General features: G+C 38.4%; 1 protein-coding gene across 4 annotated transcripts in view; it reads right to left on the bottom strand.

The window, feature by feature from the left end:
- ADAMTSL1 (ADAMTS like 1) overlaps positions 1 to 18,660 on the bottom strand; it is a 1,118,714-nt gene that overhangs the window by 289,101 nt on the left and 810,953 nt on the right. For all 4 annotated transcript variants that reach the window (XM_042244881.1, XM_042244882.1, XM_004004390.5 and 1 more), the window contains one exon: positions 4,845 to 4,919. In XM_042244881.1, the coding sequence (XP_042100815.1) occupies positions 4,845 to 4,919 (75 nt within the window). The remainder of the gene's footprint in view (positions 1 to 4,844; positions 4,920 to 18,660) is intronic.

The following is an 18,660-nucleotide window of genomic DNA, read 5'->3' as shown; positions in this document are numbered from 1 at the left end:
GACATATTTCAAATGTGATAGAAACAAAATAGATAGGCACTGCTGGATCACATAGGAATTGATGCAGCAAATGAAATTATTTTAAAACTTATTAATCAAGAATTCAGGGCTCCCTGTCAAAAAATCTTCAATTCCCTGGATGACTTCATTTGGGTACCCTAATTTACCACAACCATATTCTTTGGACTAAACCATCTCATCCCCCATACATCTTATTGATTTCAGTCTTTACAGCCCTCAGTCTCGAATTTACCCAGTAGTTTTCCTTTTTCTCTATGAGACCCAGGGTACCTCTCTGTGTTCCTCAAGCACTCGTTGGGTAATTTGATAGTCATGTGTTACCTTGCAGTTATTGATACTTTCTGGTTACTTATTGCACATGGGCTATTGTTCAAAATAAAAAAAGAAACAAAACTATACTGGCTTAAAGACACAGAACTAGCTATCCTCTTTACTTCTCTTTCTTTTAAAAATCCTTTTAAAATTCAGTCCTGTGTACTTATATGGCATCTCATAAGAACTTAGGATGGAGAGAAGAATGTCTGGATCCCTGGGGCATTCCAATATGAATCTGCCCAGTGACAAAGCTAGGCAGCATCTTTTGTTTTAGGAAATCAGAGCATGCTGGGGAGGAGGGTAATTTTGATATATATTTCAAAACAGATTAAATTCTCATGTGATTGAGAACTTTAGAATAATTCCTTGCTGCGTGAAGAAACATGGTTCAGTTCAGTCACTCAGTCATGTCTGACTCTTTGTGACCCCATGGACTGCAGCACGCCAGGCCTCGCTGTCTATCACCAACTACCAGAGTTGACTCAAACTTATGTCCATTGAGTTGGTGATGCCATCCAGCCATCTCATCCTCTGTCGTCCCCTTCTCCTCCCGCCTTCAATCTTTCCCAGAATCAGAATCGTTTCCAATGGGTCAGTTCTTCGCATTAGGGGGCCAAAGTATTGGAGTTTCAGCTTCAGCATCAGTCCTTCCAATGAATATTCAGGACTGATTTCCTTTAGGATGTACTGGCTGGATCTCCTTGCAGTTCAAGGGCCTCTCAAGAGTCTTCTCCAACACCACAGTTCAAAAGCATCAAATTCTTCAGTGCTAGCTCTCCTTATAGTCCAACTCTCACATCCATACATGACTACTGGAAAAACCATAGCTTTGGCTAGACAGACCTTTGTTGGCAAAGTAATGTCTCTGCTTTTAATATGCTGTCTAGGTTGGTCATAACTTTTCTTCCAAGGAGTATGCATCTTAATTTCATGGCTGCAGTCACCATCTGCAGTGATTTTGGAGCCCCAAAAAATAAAGTCTGACACTGTTTCCACTGTTTCCCCATCTATTTCCCATGAAGTGATGGGACCAGATGCCATGATCTTCGTTTTCTGAATGTTGAGCTTTAAGCCAACTTTTTCACTTTCCTTCACTTTCATCAAGAGGCTATTTAGTTCTTCTTCACTTTTTGCCATAAGGGTGGTATCATCTGCATACCTGAGGTTATTGATATTTCTCCTGGCAATCTTGATTCCAGCTTCTGCTTCATCCAGTCCAGCATTTCTCATGACGTACTCTGCATACAAGTTAAATAAGCAGGGGGACAATATACAGCCTTGATGTACTCCGTTCCTGATTTGGAACCGGTCTGTTGTTCCATGTTCAGTTCTAACCATTGCTTCCTGACCTGCATACAGATTTCTCAAGAGTCAGGTTGGGTGGTCTGGCATGCCCATCTCTTTAAGGCTTTTTCTCAGTTTGCTGTGATCCACACAGTCAAAGGCTTTGGCATAGTCAATAAAGCAGAAATAGATGTTTTTCTGGAACTATCTTGCTTTTTAGATAATCCAATGGATGTTGACAATTTGATCTCTGGTTCCTCTCCCTTTTCTAAATCTACCTTGAATATCTGGAAGTGCACGGTTCACGTACTATTGAAGCCTGGCTTGGAGAATTTTGAGCATTACTTTGCTAGTGTGTAAGATGAGTGCAATTGTGCGGTAGTTTGAGCATTCTTTGGCATTGTCTTTCTATGGGATTGGAATGAAAACTGACCTTTTCCAGTCCTGTGGCCACTGCTGAGTTTTCCTAATTTGCTGGCCTGTTAAGTGGAGCACTTTCACAGCATCATCTCTTAGGATTTGAAATAGCTCAACTGGAATTCCATGACCTTCACTAGAAACATGGATAGACTAAGTCTAACAATGGTTTTAAAACTTGCACAAAGACTCTTGGTTTTGGCAGGGGTTGTTTAGCAGGAACAATCCCTGATAGGGTAAGGATCTGGGTCTCCTAGTCATTTAGTCAGAATGACTCCCCTCTTGTATGTTCTATAGATTGAGGTTTTGGAGTTAAGGATAGTTTTCAGGTCTCTGGAGGCACTAAGATACCCAATATAGTTACAGTAAATTACTCTAGATGTTGTTTACTTCAAGTTTCCTACTAGAAGGAATAGCAATGGGTAGAAAATGGCGTCTAATTAATGCCCATGTCCCAGATGAAGTCAAGCAGCCCTTCTCTGGGAGTAGGTCTGGCCTTCCACCCAGGCCCCAGTGCAGGGAGGACCTCGTAGAAGAATATCAGGCACATGGAGACAACATGGAGTGCGACGAGCACAGTGGTTATCATCAGAGGAAAGCAACAGCTCTGTGTCTCTTTTCCCTACGCTTCCCTCCTCCAGCTGCCTCCGCTAATTTGTGGAGGGATCTCCAGGACATAAATTAACTTGGTTTTGGAAAACTCATGAAGATCTAAGACTGAGTATCTGATTCAATTTCATCACCAGGCCTCCCAGCTATCTTTCCCAAAATACTTCTGACTAAAGATGGGCTGGGCCTGGACAGACTCTCTACTCATGTCCTGGAGTGTGTGTTAGTCACTTAGTTGTGTCCAACTCTTTGCGACTCCATGGACTGTAGCCCACTAGGCTCCTCTTTCTGTGGAATTCTCCAGGCAAGAATACTGCAGTGAGTAGCCATTCCTTTCTCCAGTGGATCTTTTTGACTCAGGGATTGAACCTGGGTCTCCTGCATTGCAGGCAGATTCTTTACCATCTGAGCCACTAGAGAAGCTCCCTAAATATTTACAGTTGGACTCATATTAGGCCAGCTTCTGGGATTCAAGGATAAAAGGGCTGCAAGAAAAACAGGGCAATATTTACTCACACATTTATTTTACTGAGTTATATTCCAAATACCAAAACTTCCTTACTTATACATATGTTATCAATAGTATGCCTGTTGGCAGAAAAAGCAGATTCTGTTTTGCTTTTCATCATTTATGATTATCATCTGAAGCTTCACCTATCCAATCTCTAGAGTAATTAAACCAAACAAAGCCAATTCTTCAGCTTCTTAGTAATCATACGATTGGGAAGTCTGGGATGCCACTACATTTATAAAAATGAATTTTCCTCTTACATCTATTCCTTTGGGTGGGTCCTTTCTTCTGCAATGAGGAGTAAGTCTGCCATTTGGTGATGGACTGGTCTAGACTTTTTTTTTAGCCTCTCATTGCACAGAAAAATACTTTTTTTGACTGAGGTTGTTACACCAGCAGTTAATTCTGTCCAGTTCTCAAGGGAAAAAACAAATCATTTGAATGGTAATAGTGTGCAAACATATATCATTCTTGGACATGTGAACAATATATTTTGGGGGGCTGTTCAGGGTTTAAAAAGGACTTCGATCCATATAAGGTGGTTTCCCAGAATCTTTTGACTTTGCCTGGACTGTACCTTACTTATTCCTTTATGTCACATGACCTCTCAAACCCCACCTTTCCCATGAAATGCAATTATTTTTATTTTTAGAAAGACTTCAGTAGGCTCTCTGAACTTTCACAGGCTCCAATTTGTCTCCCTCTTGTTTGTCTTTCTGGAATGATTTCATTTATAATCCAATTGCCAAAAGATAATGCTTGCTACCTAAATTGGCTTCTTAGGCAAGTGTGTGGGAGGGAAGAGAAAGCAGAAGATGATAGATGGCTCTGGAGGAAGCTAGGAACAGTCACAGCGGAGGAGATCAGAAATGCTCAAGGGACCAACTGAAGAGAAGTCTTTCAGTGAAAGTGAATTTTGCAGAGAATGCTGGCATATCCTGTCCTATTCTCTCCCGGTTTATAGCCTATAATGCTCTGCTTGTGATTTACAAGTCTCCATCTAAACAACACTACATGGTTAAAAAAAAAAAAAAAGTGGCTATGTACTGCTGGCTTAGCATGACTAAAGATCAATTCTTGCCCAGGCTCTGGTGGGACCCTGCTACCATTTGATCTTTGGGGTTATGATTATCCTTCAATCCTGAATTCCAAAAGCTATCTTCAAGATGTTACGGTCTTGCATTATCTTTTCTACCTGGTGTGCTTAATTAGACCCCACAGTTCTCTTTAAATGCCATCAGGTTAAGATTGTGAGAAGTTTCTATGTTCCTCTGAATTGGAGCATGAGAGTAGAAATTTAAAAGAATGAAGAAAAGGGACGGAAGGTTGGAAAGAAGAAGAAAAACAAGAGGTGAGGCAAGGAAAAGAACTGAGATTGACTGAAGAGGAAGAAGAGAGAGAATGAGAAATAACATTCACAAAATCATAAACATGTGCTTAACTCAGGAACAATCTATTGGAAGCATCAATTTTGTATCTTTCAGGATGACTGTGGTTAGAGGTAATAACCAGAGAGGTTTCTGCATCTCCTAGGCAACTGAAAGAGAAATAGAAGTGCTCAAAATATCACATTATGATAGAGAATTAAGATTTGTATTCCTAAATCATAATCTTTTATGGGGGGAGGGGAAGAATGATAATGACTAAAATTCTCAATATCCAAAAGCCAACAACTGAGTTTACTTACACAGGTGATCAGGTCCTTTTAAGACAAGACGAATATGTCTGCTTCCATAGGGAATACCAACCACTGTGTTGTCCACTAGAGAGAAACAAAGCAGAATCTTAAAGCACATGATTTGATACAAAATTACTGATTATGTCCTATGTAAGGCACATATTGACAAACACCCCCAAATGACAATCTTTTAAAAATGTGTTTAAAATCTGAATGCCAATATGTGGGAATCAAAACTTATACTTTCTACAAAATAAAATATGCTGAAAAAGCTGGTCACTTGCTAACTCACAGGGATCTGACCTTTGAAAAAAAATACATGAATTTTGATATATTGAAAAAAGAATTTACAAGTGTTCATTTCTAATGTTAAAAACTTATCCTGTATCCTCATATTTTAAACTGGAGCAATTGTGTAGAATTACAAAAAGAAAATAAGTTCTAATGCTCTAAAGAAGATTTTATTATATTAAAATCTGGATTTCCCTCGAGCAAAGTGAGTATGTTGGATGAGTACCACAGATTAGAAGGCACTATCTTGTATTTTTTCAACTTTCTAGGTCAGAAATCATGCTTTCCATTCTTTAATATACTTCACACTATCTATACCTAATACTATATTTTGTGAGTGTCCCATAAATGTTTATTAACATTCCCCCAACATTCTCTCTTGATTTTGAAAATTTTAAAAAATTGACTGAATTAGAGATTATTTTAGAAATTATTCAATTTTCATCCTATCTGAAAACTGAGCCACAATTCAGTGGAAGCACTCCTCAAACCTACATTTGCTAAAAAATTAGAGGAAAATAACACATATCTCAAACACATCATAGGTGTGCTCATTTAGAACTCTATTTGTGAAATGAACCCTTTATATTTGCATAGCACTGAAGAATTTCACTTTCCCCTAAACTTTACTATTTCTTCCGTCACCCCAAACTTATAATAAGGGCAAAGAGGATGCTACCATTCTGATTTGATGGTGAAGAAATGAGGCCTCTGAGAAGTATAATAAGTAACGGAAAGTCAAAGACCAGGAGGGCATTTCAGAAGACAACAGAAAGGCAGGTATTTTTAAACTCATCAGCATATTCAGAAACTGTGGGATTCTTTGTTTCACATCTTTCCAGCATTATACATTACCATCCTATCACTGGAAGAATTTCATTTGAGTAAAAGAATCCCCAAAGCTAGCCAATTTCTCTGAACCTTAACATTATCATCCTGTCTTTGGCAGAATTTAATTTCAATAAATGAATTTCAGACATTCTCTAACTTCTCTGACTCTTCGTTTCTCTGTTTGTAAAACAGTGAAACCAACGCTTACTTCACAATACTACTGTTAGCAGATGTAAGTATGACTATAGATATGTATACCAAGCAGACATATAGTCTGGAACACAGTAGGTATTTTGTAAATATCATTTTATCTGTCTATTCCAAGTCTGCTTAAGGACAGGGACTGAAATGCTGTTTACTTTGATGATGTTTTTATGCTCCAAGGCCCGGAGCTCATAGCCAGCTGAATGAGAAAGAAGAATCATATGCTCTCAATTTCTTCCCTAAAAGGTTACGTTTCTCAAGTTTTCTACAATATTGAACATTCTACACACATTACAACCTTTTAGTTGTTTTTTAATGCCAGGCACTGTTAAAGAAAAGGCTGGATTTTGGATAGCTAAGAGTTTGTGGCACAGAAGAACAAAATACATAAGGGGAATACAGAAAAGGAAAACAAATGTCGAGACTGGGCCCGTAGAGCTTTAAACATCTTGCATTAAGCCATGGGTATTTAAGCTTATAAAAGAAGCTCAAAGCAGTTAAAACAATGGGCTATCTAGAAATAGAAAGTCTTTGTTTATCCATAGGTCAAGTAAAGTGCAAGTAAAAGGAAAGCTCTCTGGCCCTGCAGCGCTCAGCAGTGGGCTTCTGACCCCCACATGGCTCAGCAGTGTCCCTCTTGTTCTGCTGAGAAGTGATTCACTTCCACATGCGGGAGCATTAACCCAAGTAACTCAAGCTTTTGGCTGGCACAGTCACCTTTGTACATTCCCCAAGGAAGATGGAGAAGAGCCTAGAAGGTTGTTGGGGGAAGAGGGTAGGATGGAGAGAGTAGACCAGGCAAGATGGAATGTCTCCAGATTGCCCGCTGCCCTTGCCATGTCAAAGAGAAAAATGGAGAATTCGGGCTAGTGCCAACTTGAACAGTCAGCAATGCACAGCATTAGATGTAGGAAGAGTCCCTACTTATCCTCCTATGGTTCTATAAAGGGTGAACAGACAACTGGTAGGTCATCAGGCAACTGCCAAATTCATTATTTTATTCCATAGATATTATCTGAGTGTCTCCTAGTATCAAGCTTCATGTTGTTTAGTTGCTAAGCTGTGTCTGAATCTTTGTGACCCCAAGGACTGAAGCACACTAGGCTCCTCTGTTCATGGGATTTCCCAGGCAAAAATACAGGGGTAGGTTGCCATTTCCTTTCCTAAGGGATCTTCCCAACCCAGGGATCAAAGCTGCATCTCCTGCATTGCAGGCAAACTCTTTACTGCTGAGTCACCAGGGAAGCCCACATATCAGGTACATATTCGGTGACAAAGAAGACAAACCATCAGTCCTACATGATGGTTCCTACAAAAGGGACCTAAGATAAAATATGCAGGGAAATACCACATACCATACTCCAATTGTGGAAATTCCCAAGCACATTAGTTTCTTAAGATCCCTGAACCAAATAATTCCATTTCACTCTATTTAACTAGTGTGTTCCCAATGTGTTTACCCATGGAAACTTTTTATGTATTGTCTTTTCACACTGGCTGATACATCTCAGAATATACTTTGAGATATGGTGCTCTTCATTTGGCAAAAAGTAAGATAGGAAAAAAATTAATTTTATTTGCCACATATTGATAAAAAGCCAGTCTTTGAGTTATAGATATGTTAAAAGTTGTCTCATTTGATGACAAATTCTCAATAATTAGGGATGGGTTGGAAGATTCTTCTACTTGCTGTCTAATACAGTATGGTGCACAGAGAGGTGTTTAAGACACTGGAGAAGAGGGAGTGGAGGAAAGGGAATCCTCCTACACTGTTGTGGGAAAGTAAACTGGTGCAGCCACTATGGAGAACAGTATGGAGGTTCCTTAAAAAACTAAAAATAGAGCTTCCATATGATCCAGCAATTCCACTCTGAACATATATCCAGTGAAAACCATAATTCAAAAAGATACATACAACTCAGTGTTCTTGAAGAAGGAAATGGCAACCCACTCCAGTATTCTTGCCTAGAGAAACCCACGGACAGAGGAGCCTGACAGGCTATGGTCCATGGAGTCCCAAGTGTCAGACATGACTTAGCGACCAAATCACCACCAACTCAGTGTTCATTGCAGCACTATTTACAACAGCCAAAACACGGAAGCAACCTAAATGCCTGTCAACAGATGAATGGATAAAGAAGACTTCAATGCACAATGGACTATTACTTAGTCATGAAAAATAATGAAATAATGCCATTTGCAGCAATATGGATGAACCCAGAGATTATCATACTAAGTGAAATAAGTCAAACATCATGGAATATCACTTATATATGGAATCTTAAAAAATATACAAATGAACTTATTTATGAAATAGAAACAGACTCACAGATACAGAACACAAACTTATAATTACCAAAGGGGATAGCAAGTGGGGGAGGGAGATAAACTAGGAATTTGGGATGGATATATATATATATATATATATATATACATACATACATACACACATACTACTATATATAAATAGATAAACAACAAGGACTATATAGCACAGGGAGCTATATTCAATATCTTACAATAACCTATAATGCAAAATAATCTGAAAAAGAATATACATATGGGTGTGTTTGTATAACTGAATCACTTTGCTGTATAACTGAATCACCTTGCTGTATACATAGAACTAACACAACACTGCAAATTAACTATACTTCAAGTAAAAATGGTTAAAAAAAGACACTAGAAAATGTGTGAGAAGGCTGGTTTTATCACCTGCCTTCTGAACGATTAATTTGGTTGGTATGGCTAGTAAGGTGGGTGGCTACATTCTTATCATGCTGTGCATTTCTTGGATGACCTTCCCACGAAGGCACACTGCCCTATGATCAAATGAATCTGCTCTAATCTGTTCTGGCTTTGTTGACAGAACCATGATGTCAATGATCAGAACATATTTCTAGGTTATTAGTAAACAATTCTGACTTCTTTCAGAAATTAGATAATCTCTCTCAGTTAAAGAGACAAGTTTTCCATGGGAATCATAAATTCTGTCATCTCACTTTTATAGGATGTAAAAGACCTTTCCCAAAAAAACTGTTCTCAAGAATTTTACCTAAAATATTTCCTCAAAAATCTACAAATGTATGCATATTTCACATCTTTCAATAAACCTTTTATATTTGTTTTTAATTTTGTCATACATGGATTTATTCACATGATTCATTGCTGTATCAGAAAAATTGACAATAATAATTTTTTAAAAGACAGGATTTCCCATCCTGATATCTGAGCTTGTCTTGTTTTTAGATCTGTTGGTAAGTTTCATGCTTTTAGAGATTCTTCTCTGTAAGCTTATGAAGCTGATAGTTAATCTTATTATTATTTTTTAAATGAAAGAGCCACTGTTAATATAGTTGGCTACAGATAAAAATAATGTGCTAATGGAAGCAACCTAAATGTCCATTGACAGATGAATGGATAAATAAGATGTATGATACATAGATGAAAACAATGCAATACTACACCACTATAAAAGGGAATGAAATAATACCAGTTTTAGCAACATGCAGAGATATTGAAATCATACTAAGCGAAGTGAGACAGAGAAAGACAAATATATGATATCATTTATATGTGGAATCTAAAATATGACACAAATGAACTTATTTACAACACAGAAAACGGACTCACAGATGTAGAAAACAAATTTATGGTTAACAGAGAAGAAAGGGGATGGGGAAGGGATAAATTAGGAGTTTGGGGTTAGCAGATACAAACTACTACATACAAAACATAAATAGCAAGGTCCTACTGTATAGCACAGGGAACTACATTCAATACAATAACAGACCATAATAGAAGAGAATATGAAAAAGAATATATATACACATATATGAAATGATATGTGTATTACACATATACACATACATATATAGGCTTCCCTGGTGGTTCAGATGTAAAGAGTCCACCTGCAATGCGTGAGACCTGGATTTGATCCCTGAGTTGGGAAGATCCCCTGGAGGAAAGCATGGCAATCCACTCCAGTATTCTTGCCAGGAGAATCCCCATGGACAGAGGAACCTGGCAGGCTACAGTCCATACGGTCGCAAAGAGTTGGACATGACTAAGCACAGCACACACACACACACACACACACACACACACACACACATACATATAACTGAATCACTTTGCTGTATACCAGAAACTAACACAATATTGTAAATTAACCATACTTAAGTGAAAAACTAGTTTGTCAATCTTTTTTTTTTTTTTAATATTTAGTCATACCATATGGCATGCAGGATCTTAGTTCCCCAACCAGGGAGATCCAACCCACACCCCTGGCAGTGTAGTGTGGCGTTCTAACCACTGGACTGCCAGGGAATTCCCAATAGTCTGCCAATCTTGAGGAGATTTGAATGGCTTTTTGTTTTTCTCTTCATGACAACTTTATTATTATTAAAATATATACAACAAACTAAGGTGAGACTGAGGGTTTGAGTCTTTCAAAACCTCTCCCCACCCCTACTGTTTATCAGCACTTGCACAATGAAGGATGCATTTTGGACAGGCCAGACAAAGTGTAGCCTTCTCTCCAGCTGAGGAACTTCATCCCTACAGATGCCTAGGTCAAAAACTTTGGAGATACCCTTGAATTCACCTTTACTTCTAATCAGTTACAAAGTCCTATTGTCACTAGAGTCGAAATATCATATTTAATTGATTCTAAGAGGAACAATTGTTCACATCAGAATATAGATATATGTATATATATAAAGTCAGAATGCACTGCGCCGTCAGTAGCATTTATATTCTCTCTCACAGAGGTAGTATCCCTATCACAGTTATCTTTGCCTACATAGGTACCAACCAACATCAAAACAGGCAATACATCAAATTTGCAAAATGGATGTCAGCAGCTTGGAAGAAGACAAGACAATAGTGGAACACGGTATTTAACCTCTTGGAATCAAATTGTTGTGGAAGTTGTAAGGAGATAAGGAATCAAAAGCACTTAACATTTCCAAAGTGGGAGCCGAAGGCAGGCTACTTCTACATAATTGCAAAACTGAATCAAGAACCCAGGGTCAAAACTTCTGTTTCCTGTCAAGATGAAGGAACAGGGCCCAGGCTTAACCTCCTGCCTGAAACAATCAAGCAGTCAGAAAAAAACTGTATGAAACATTGACTTTCAAGACCCTGAATATTAAGCAAAAAAGGACAGCAATTTCTGGGATTCAGGAAAACAAGAGAAGAACCTTAACGTTGCCCAGCCAGAATTCTGCCTTGAAAGATTTTTCCAGGCCATCCATGGAAGTGAGAACTTGGATAGAGCTTGGAGGCTTCCCTGAGCTAAGGAGACAAAGCTAATAAGGGTCCAAAGACATCAAAGTGACTAGAGTTTGAAGAATAGGTTATCTCTCTGTGTCCAGAGAGAAGAGAGTAATACATAGACAACTCTGGAGATTTAAGACCATTCCTTTTAGGTGGCCAATATACTAATCAGTACATGTATGTGAAAAAACCATCTCAGTACATGCATGTGAAAAAGCAACCTGAGGCCAGGAAAAGAACTACACAAACAGGGAAACACAAAATAGAATCAACACAAATTCTATGACTGAGAATATATTTCCAGCAGCCAGGCTGGAAAATTAAATAATTCATGGAACACTGAGTATTCAGAAGGGTCTTGTCTCAGTAGCAGGGCACATTAGTTACCACTAATCCAAATGTGGCTTTGGTGCATCTATCAAATTTTAAGAACCAAAAGGATCAAACTGATTCCAAGTAACTGCTTCTACAGCGAAAGTCAGGAATATTTACAGGAATATGAAAATATCTAGTATCCAAGAAGATAAAATTTGCAGTGTCTGAAATTAGGTCAAAAATTACCCAGCATGCAAAGTAACTCCCTCAAATACACTCATACTTAAAAAGAAAAATAAATAAATTAAAACAGTTACTATAATGCTATTCCTTATGTTGAAAAACTTAAGTAAAAACAACAACAACAAAAACTCCAGGTCCAAAGAATTTCACTGGTAAATACTACCAAGCACATGAAGAAGAAATAACATCAATCTGTTCCACTAAACACATTCTCTTCCATGAAACAGAAGAGAAGTGAACAGACTTCCCAATTCATGGTATGAATCATGCTAATAACAAAAGAAGACAAAGATGGTATAAAAAAAGGACAAAATGCACAACTATCTCTCATGAACATAGATGTTAAAAACTCACAAACAATATACTGGAAAATCAAATTCAGTAATTCATATAAAGAATAACACATCATGATTTAGTTGAGTTTATCTCAGGAATACAAGGTTGATTATTTGAAAATCAATTAATGTTATCCATTATAATAAAAGTTTAAGGAACTTTCACATGATCGTATCAGTTGAGGTAGAAAATACACTGGACAAAATTGAACATCCATTCAAGAGAATAATGCTTAGCAGATTAGGAATAGAACAGAAATTCTTCAAGGTGATAAAGAGCATTTACCAAAAAACCTACAGCTAAAATCATACTCAATGGTGCAAAACTGAATGCTTTCCCCCTTAAGATTGACAGTAAGTTAAGAATAGCCATTCTTGCCATATCTGTTCAACATTGCATTGGACATCCTTGCCAGTATGGTAAGGCCATAAATAAATAAGTGGTTTACAAATAGAAATGGAGAAACTAAAGCCATCCTTATTTGTAAACAACATGATTGTTTATGCAGAAAATTAAAAAACTCTCAAAACTATTAAGTGAGTTTAGCAAGTTCACAAAATAGCCAAAATAACCTAGTTATACACAACTGGAAACTGAAATAGAAAATATGATGTCCTTTGTAATAGCTGCAAAATATTGAAAGAGGTATAAGTCTAACTGAAATATATGCTGAAAATTAAAAAAAGACTGATGAAGCAATCAAAGAAGATCTAAATAAATGCCTAGACATGAAGCGCTCATAGGTTGATATCATCACATATAAAATATATCAATTCCCTCCAAATCTACCTATAGAATTAAGAAAATTAAAAGTCCCAGCAAGATTTTCTGTATATATGGACATATTGTAAAATTTATATGGAAGGTCAAAGGAATTAGTATATAATAGCCAAAATGAGTTTGAAAGGGAGAATAAAATTAGAGAAATCACACTACCTGATTTTAAGGCTTAAAGTTACAATAACTAAGACAATGTAGTATTGGTGAAAGAACTGGCACAAAGATCAGAAGAGAGAGCCCAGATTAGACTCACACTGAAACAGACAATTTCTGATAGTTTTTAAAAACAACTCAAGGGAGAAAAGCTCAACTTTTCAACAAATGGCTGAAAGAATTGGACATCCTTAAACAAAAAATTCAACCTACACATAAAACTTATACTTTATATAAAAATTAACTGAAAAGAGGTCCTAGATCTAAAGGTAAAATATAAAACTATAACTCTTTCAGAAGAAGACACAGAAGAAAGTTTTGTGACCTGGGATTAGGCAAGGAGTTCTTAGATATAATATTAAAGGCACCATCCATGGAAAGAGAAAAAGTAACTGGTATTCATCAAAATTCAAAGCTTTTGCTTTGTGAAAGATAAAGTTGAGCAACTTTGAAAAAAGAAGGTATGAATATTTTTAAGTTGCAAATTCAACAAAGGACTTGTTCTCAGCACATGTAAACTCTCAACACTCAAAAGCAGGAAACCAAAAAAGCTTGTTTTAAAAACTGGCAAGTAACTTTAATTAATACTACATCAAGGAGGAAATAAGCACATGTGTGACCAGCAGAATAATTCCTCACCCTTCCTCTTGTCAAAGACGTCCATATCCTCAGCCCCAGAACCTATGAATATGTTACATGAAAAGGGGGAATTAAGGTTGCTGATGAAAAACGTTGCTAATCAGCTCACCTTAAAATAGAAAGAGTATCTTAGATTATCTAGGTAGGCCAAATATAACCACAAAACTTCTTTAAACTGGAAGAGGGAGAGAGAACAGGTGGTTAGAGTCATAGAAAGATCTGAAGATGCTGTTACTGGCTTTGCAGATGCCAAGGCTTGTAGACAGCCTTCAAAAACTGAAAAATCAAAGAAAATGGACCCTTCAGAAGAAATACAGCCCGGCTAACACCTTGATTTTAGTTCAGCAAGACCTACTATAGACTTCTGACTCTCCAGAACTGTAAAATAATTGTGTTGCTTTAAGCCACTAAGTTTGTGGTTATGTGTTACAGCAGCAACTGGGAACTAATACAACCTAAGACTATGTTCAAAATCATAAGCCATTATTTATATATACAAAATCCATATATATATAATGCAAATTAAAACAATGATGAGATACCACTACACACCAGTCAGAATGGCTAAAATAAAAAATACTGACAATATCAAGGGATGACAAGAATGCAGAGCACAGATATGCAGATGACACCACTATTATGGCAGAAAACCAAGAGGAAATAAAGAATCTCTTGATGAAGATAAAAGAGGAGACTGAAAAAGCTGTCTTAAAACTCAGCATTCAAAAAAATAAGATCATGGCATCTGGTCCCATCACTTTATGGCAAATAGTTGGGGGAATAATGGAAACAGTGACAGATTTTATTTTCTTGGCTCCAAAATCACTGTGGATGGTGACTGCAGCCATGAAATCAAAAGACACTTGCTTCTTGGAAGAAAAGCTATGACAAAACTAGACAGCATATTCAAAAGCAGAGACATCACTTTGCTGACAAAGGTCTGTCTAGTCAAAGCTGTGGTTTTCCAGTAGTCATGCATGGATATGAGAGTTGGGCCATAAAGAAGGCCGAGTGCCAAAGAATACTGATGTTTTCAAGCTGTGGTGCTGGACAAGACTCTTGAGAGTCCTATGGACTGCAAGGAGATCAAACCAGTCAGTCCTAAAGGAAATCAACCCTGAATATTCACTGGAAGGACTGATGCTGAAGGTGAAGCTCCAATACTTTGGCCATCTGATGCAAAGAGTGGACTCACGGAGAAGAACCTGATACTGGGAAATACTGAAGGCAGCAGAAGAAGGGGACAAGAGAGGATGAGATGGTTGGATGGCATCACTGATTCAGCAGACATGAGTTTGAGCAAACCCTGGGAGTCTGTGAAGGACAGGGAAGCCTGGCATACTGCAGTCCATGGAATTGCAAAGAATTGGACCTGTCTGAGCAACTGAACAACAAAAATCCCTAAGTAGTCAGAAGGCATTGTGTCATAGTTTCTTAATTTCAACAGAGGCTTTCCCCTCCTCCCGCACTTAATGGTGCATAAAATAATGGCACATCTCTCAATCAATGGTGTCTTGGACTCAAAGAAATGCAGTTTACCCAGCATGGGATATACTACCATGGTCCCTGTCATCCTCATACCCAGCTGGACTTCTTGACTGCTCTTATTATAGCCACAGTTAGACCCACCATAGTCTATTCTCAACAGAGCATATAGAGTGATACTTTAAAACATAAACCAAATGAAGTCACTACTCTGCTCAAAATCTTCCTGTAACTTCTCACCTTATTCAGACTAAGAGCCCAAGTCCCTATAAAATCCTACAACATCTGTACCATTCTTCATCCCTCCTCACAGTTGTCCTGCCTTCTTCTTTTCCTCTAGTCTTTAAACTCTTTACTTCAGTTACATCAGCTTCTCTACACGTCAAGAAATATGTCAAGAATGTCTCTACCTCAGGACCCTTGCACATGCTTTTCTCTGTGCCTGGAATTTCCTTCCCCCTGCCTTGTGCATGTGTCTTGTGTCTGTATCTTCCTCAGATGCTTGCTCAAAATGCCATCTTATCAGTGAATGTTTTCTTACTAACCTATTCAAAGCTGCAATTCCCTCCAGTACATTCGGCTGCCAGTCCATCCCTGTCTCTAGTTCTTTCCCCACTCAGTTTTACTTTTTCTATGACTTTTCTATGTATACTTTTTTTCCTTCTCTGTTTTACTTTTTTCTATGTATCACCACATGACACATACACATTTAATTAATTTATTCATTTAGTCTCTTTGCCTGCCCCTAACACTAGTAAGTAAGCCCCATGAAAAAAACAGACTTTGGTCTGTTTTGCTCTTTCCTGTGTTTCCAGCACCTATAACAGTTCCTCAGCACATAGCAGGTACCCAAGAAATATTTGGTGCTGAATAAATGAATGAGTGGATTACTGTTGAATGAGTGAATAAGTGACTTGTGAGTATAGCCTGAAGTCAGATACAAAGTGAAATTTCTTTCGAGTTTTGTGCTTTTTTTAAAAAAAATTCATACGTATTTTCTACTTGACAATATTAGGCCTTTTATTATAAATATCCTTTATCTCAATATCTTTGAGCCAGCATGATAACCCCAGAATATATTTACTCATAGCCATTATAAATCAGCATAAGCACAGTCTGAGAGGGAAAGTTGGGTATTAGGAGCTTCATTTTATCTTGATATAATTTAGTTTATCTAGCCCTCACCACCCAAGGGAGATAGAGAGAGAACTTTCAGATACCAAGATATTTTAAAAACACACAGATACATTTGACAGGTCTGCAAAACTGGAGACATCAGATTGATATCAAATAGGCTGCTTTTGGATCTAAGTGTATTCTGAGTATACATGAAGAATACACAATATAGTACAAGTCAGTAATATTTTGATTGGGATGGACAGGTACACACTACTATGTTTAAAATGGATAACAAACAAGGTTGTTCTATACAGCACATGGAACTCTGCTCAATGTTATGTGGTAGCCTGAATGGGAGAAAGTTTGGGGGAGAATGAATACATGTATATGTATGGCTGAGTCCCTTTGATGTCCACCTGAAACTATCACATTGCTAATCAGCTATACTTCAATACAAAATAAAAAGTTCAAAAAATTTGAGAAAAAATGAGTTTTTAATTTCAAAAATCAAAAGTAAGTTAATATAAGCTAAATTTGATAATTTTTTCATTGGGTTGGGGAAGTAGGAAAAAGTGATCTGGAAAAATGGAAAGGCTGAAGGCTCTCAGTAGACAGCCTTTTCCTTCAAAAGGAGGGCAAGAGTGCCTTCAGTTCAGTTCAGTCGCTCAGTCGTGTCCAACTCCTTGCGACCCCATGAATCTCAGCACGCCAGGTCTCCCTGTCCATCACCATCTCCCGGAGTTCACTCAGACTCACGTCCATCGAGTCAGTGATGCCATCCAGCCATCTCATCCTCGGTCATCCCCTTCTCCTCCTGCCCCCAATCCCTCCCAGCACCAGAGTCTTTTCCAATGAGTCAACTCTTCTCATGAGGTGGCCAAAGTACTGGAGTTTCAGCTTTAGCATCATTCCTTCCAAAAGAACACCCAGGGCTGATCTCCTTTAGAATGGACTGGTTGGATCTCCTTGCAGTCCAAGGGACTCTCAAGAGTCTTCTCCAACACCACAGTTCAAAAGCATCAATTCTTCTGTGCTCAGCCTTGGTGCAGCTTATATCTGTTTTCTGCATTTGTATTAGGTAATAATAATGTCCTTTATTACAAAGATGGTTTGTTTTTCATTCATCAGCAAATGGCAGCCACTTGATAAGTTTCTCCTACTTCTCCTTTTCCTTCTGGCACTTTCCACCATGGTCTTTCTCCACTCTCTGTTTTTTTTTTTCTTTATTCCCCTGAGGTTTGATAACATACGGGGAAAATCTGGGTGTAAGTTCAGAAGAAAATGAATTCAGTGTGGGGAATATGGCTATAAGGAGTTTGAGAAGATTGTGTGGCTGGCTTTTAGTGTCTTTTGTTAGAGTGTAGGGAGAAGGCAATGGCACCTCACTCCAGTACTCTTGCCTGGAAACTCCCATGGACGGAGGAGCCTGGTGGGCTGCAGTCCATGGGGTCGCTAAGAGTCGGGCATGACTAAGCGACTTCACTTTCGCTTTTCACTTTCATGCATTGGAGAAGGAAATGGCAACCCACTCCAGTATTCTTGCCTGGAGAATCCCAGGGACGAAGAAGCCTGGTGGACTGCCATCTATGGGGTCGCACAGAGTTGGACATGACTGAAGCGACTTAGCAGCAGCAGGAAGAGACCTGGCAGAACTCCTCCAGGCCTCATGGGTGGAGAGCCGCTCACCTGGCTGGCACACTGGGCTCCGCAGAGCAGTCTCATCTCCCCTGCCTGTTGGTCATCTCACAGTCTGTATATATAGGGTGGAAGGTTCTTCTGGGGGTGGAGAAAACATAAATGAGGCAGCTTGTTCAGCATCTGCTATAGATTGTGGTGAGGTACATGCATAGGCTGGGCTTTATTGATATAAATCATTTTGTCATGAGGCATCGTCAGTGCTAAGGTAAACGAATCAGTCGCCTTTTGTCATTATGGATCATCACTGGCTTGTGTCTTATGTGATTTACCCACTTTTGGTTTGAATAGAGCACTGTTCACTGAGGTATCTGTCTGCAGACCTGGTGATGACTTATGGCTCTCAACTGGCTGCAGTTCATCCTTTCAGGGCTTCTCCAACTTTGTTCCAGTGATTCAGGCTCCAAAGGGCCCCGATCACCTTTTAACAGGAGGGTAGGGGGAATATCTATCT

Source organism: Ovis aries, chromosome 2 (assembly GCF_016772045.2).
Source record: "Ovis aries strain OAR_USU_Benz2616 breed Rambouillet chromosome 2, ARS-UI_Ramb_v3.0, whole genome shotgun sequence".
In the NCBI taxonomy this organism is placed as follows: Eukaryota; Metazoa; Chordata; class Mammalia; order Artiodactyla; family Bovidae; genus Ovis; species Ovis aries.
The sequence above is the reverse complement of the archived record's forward strand: the minus strand, read 5'-3'. Positions and strand labels throughout refer to the sequence as shown.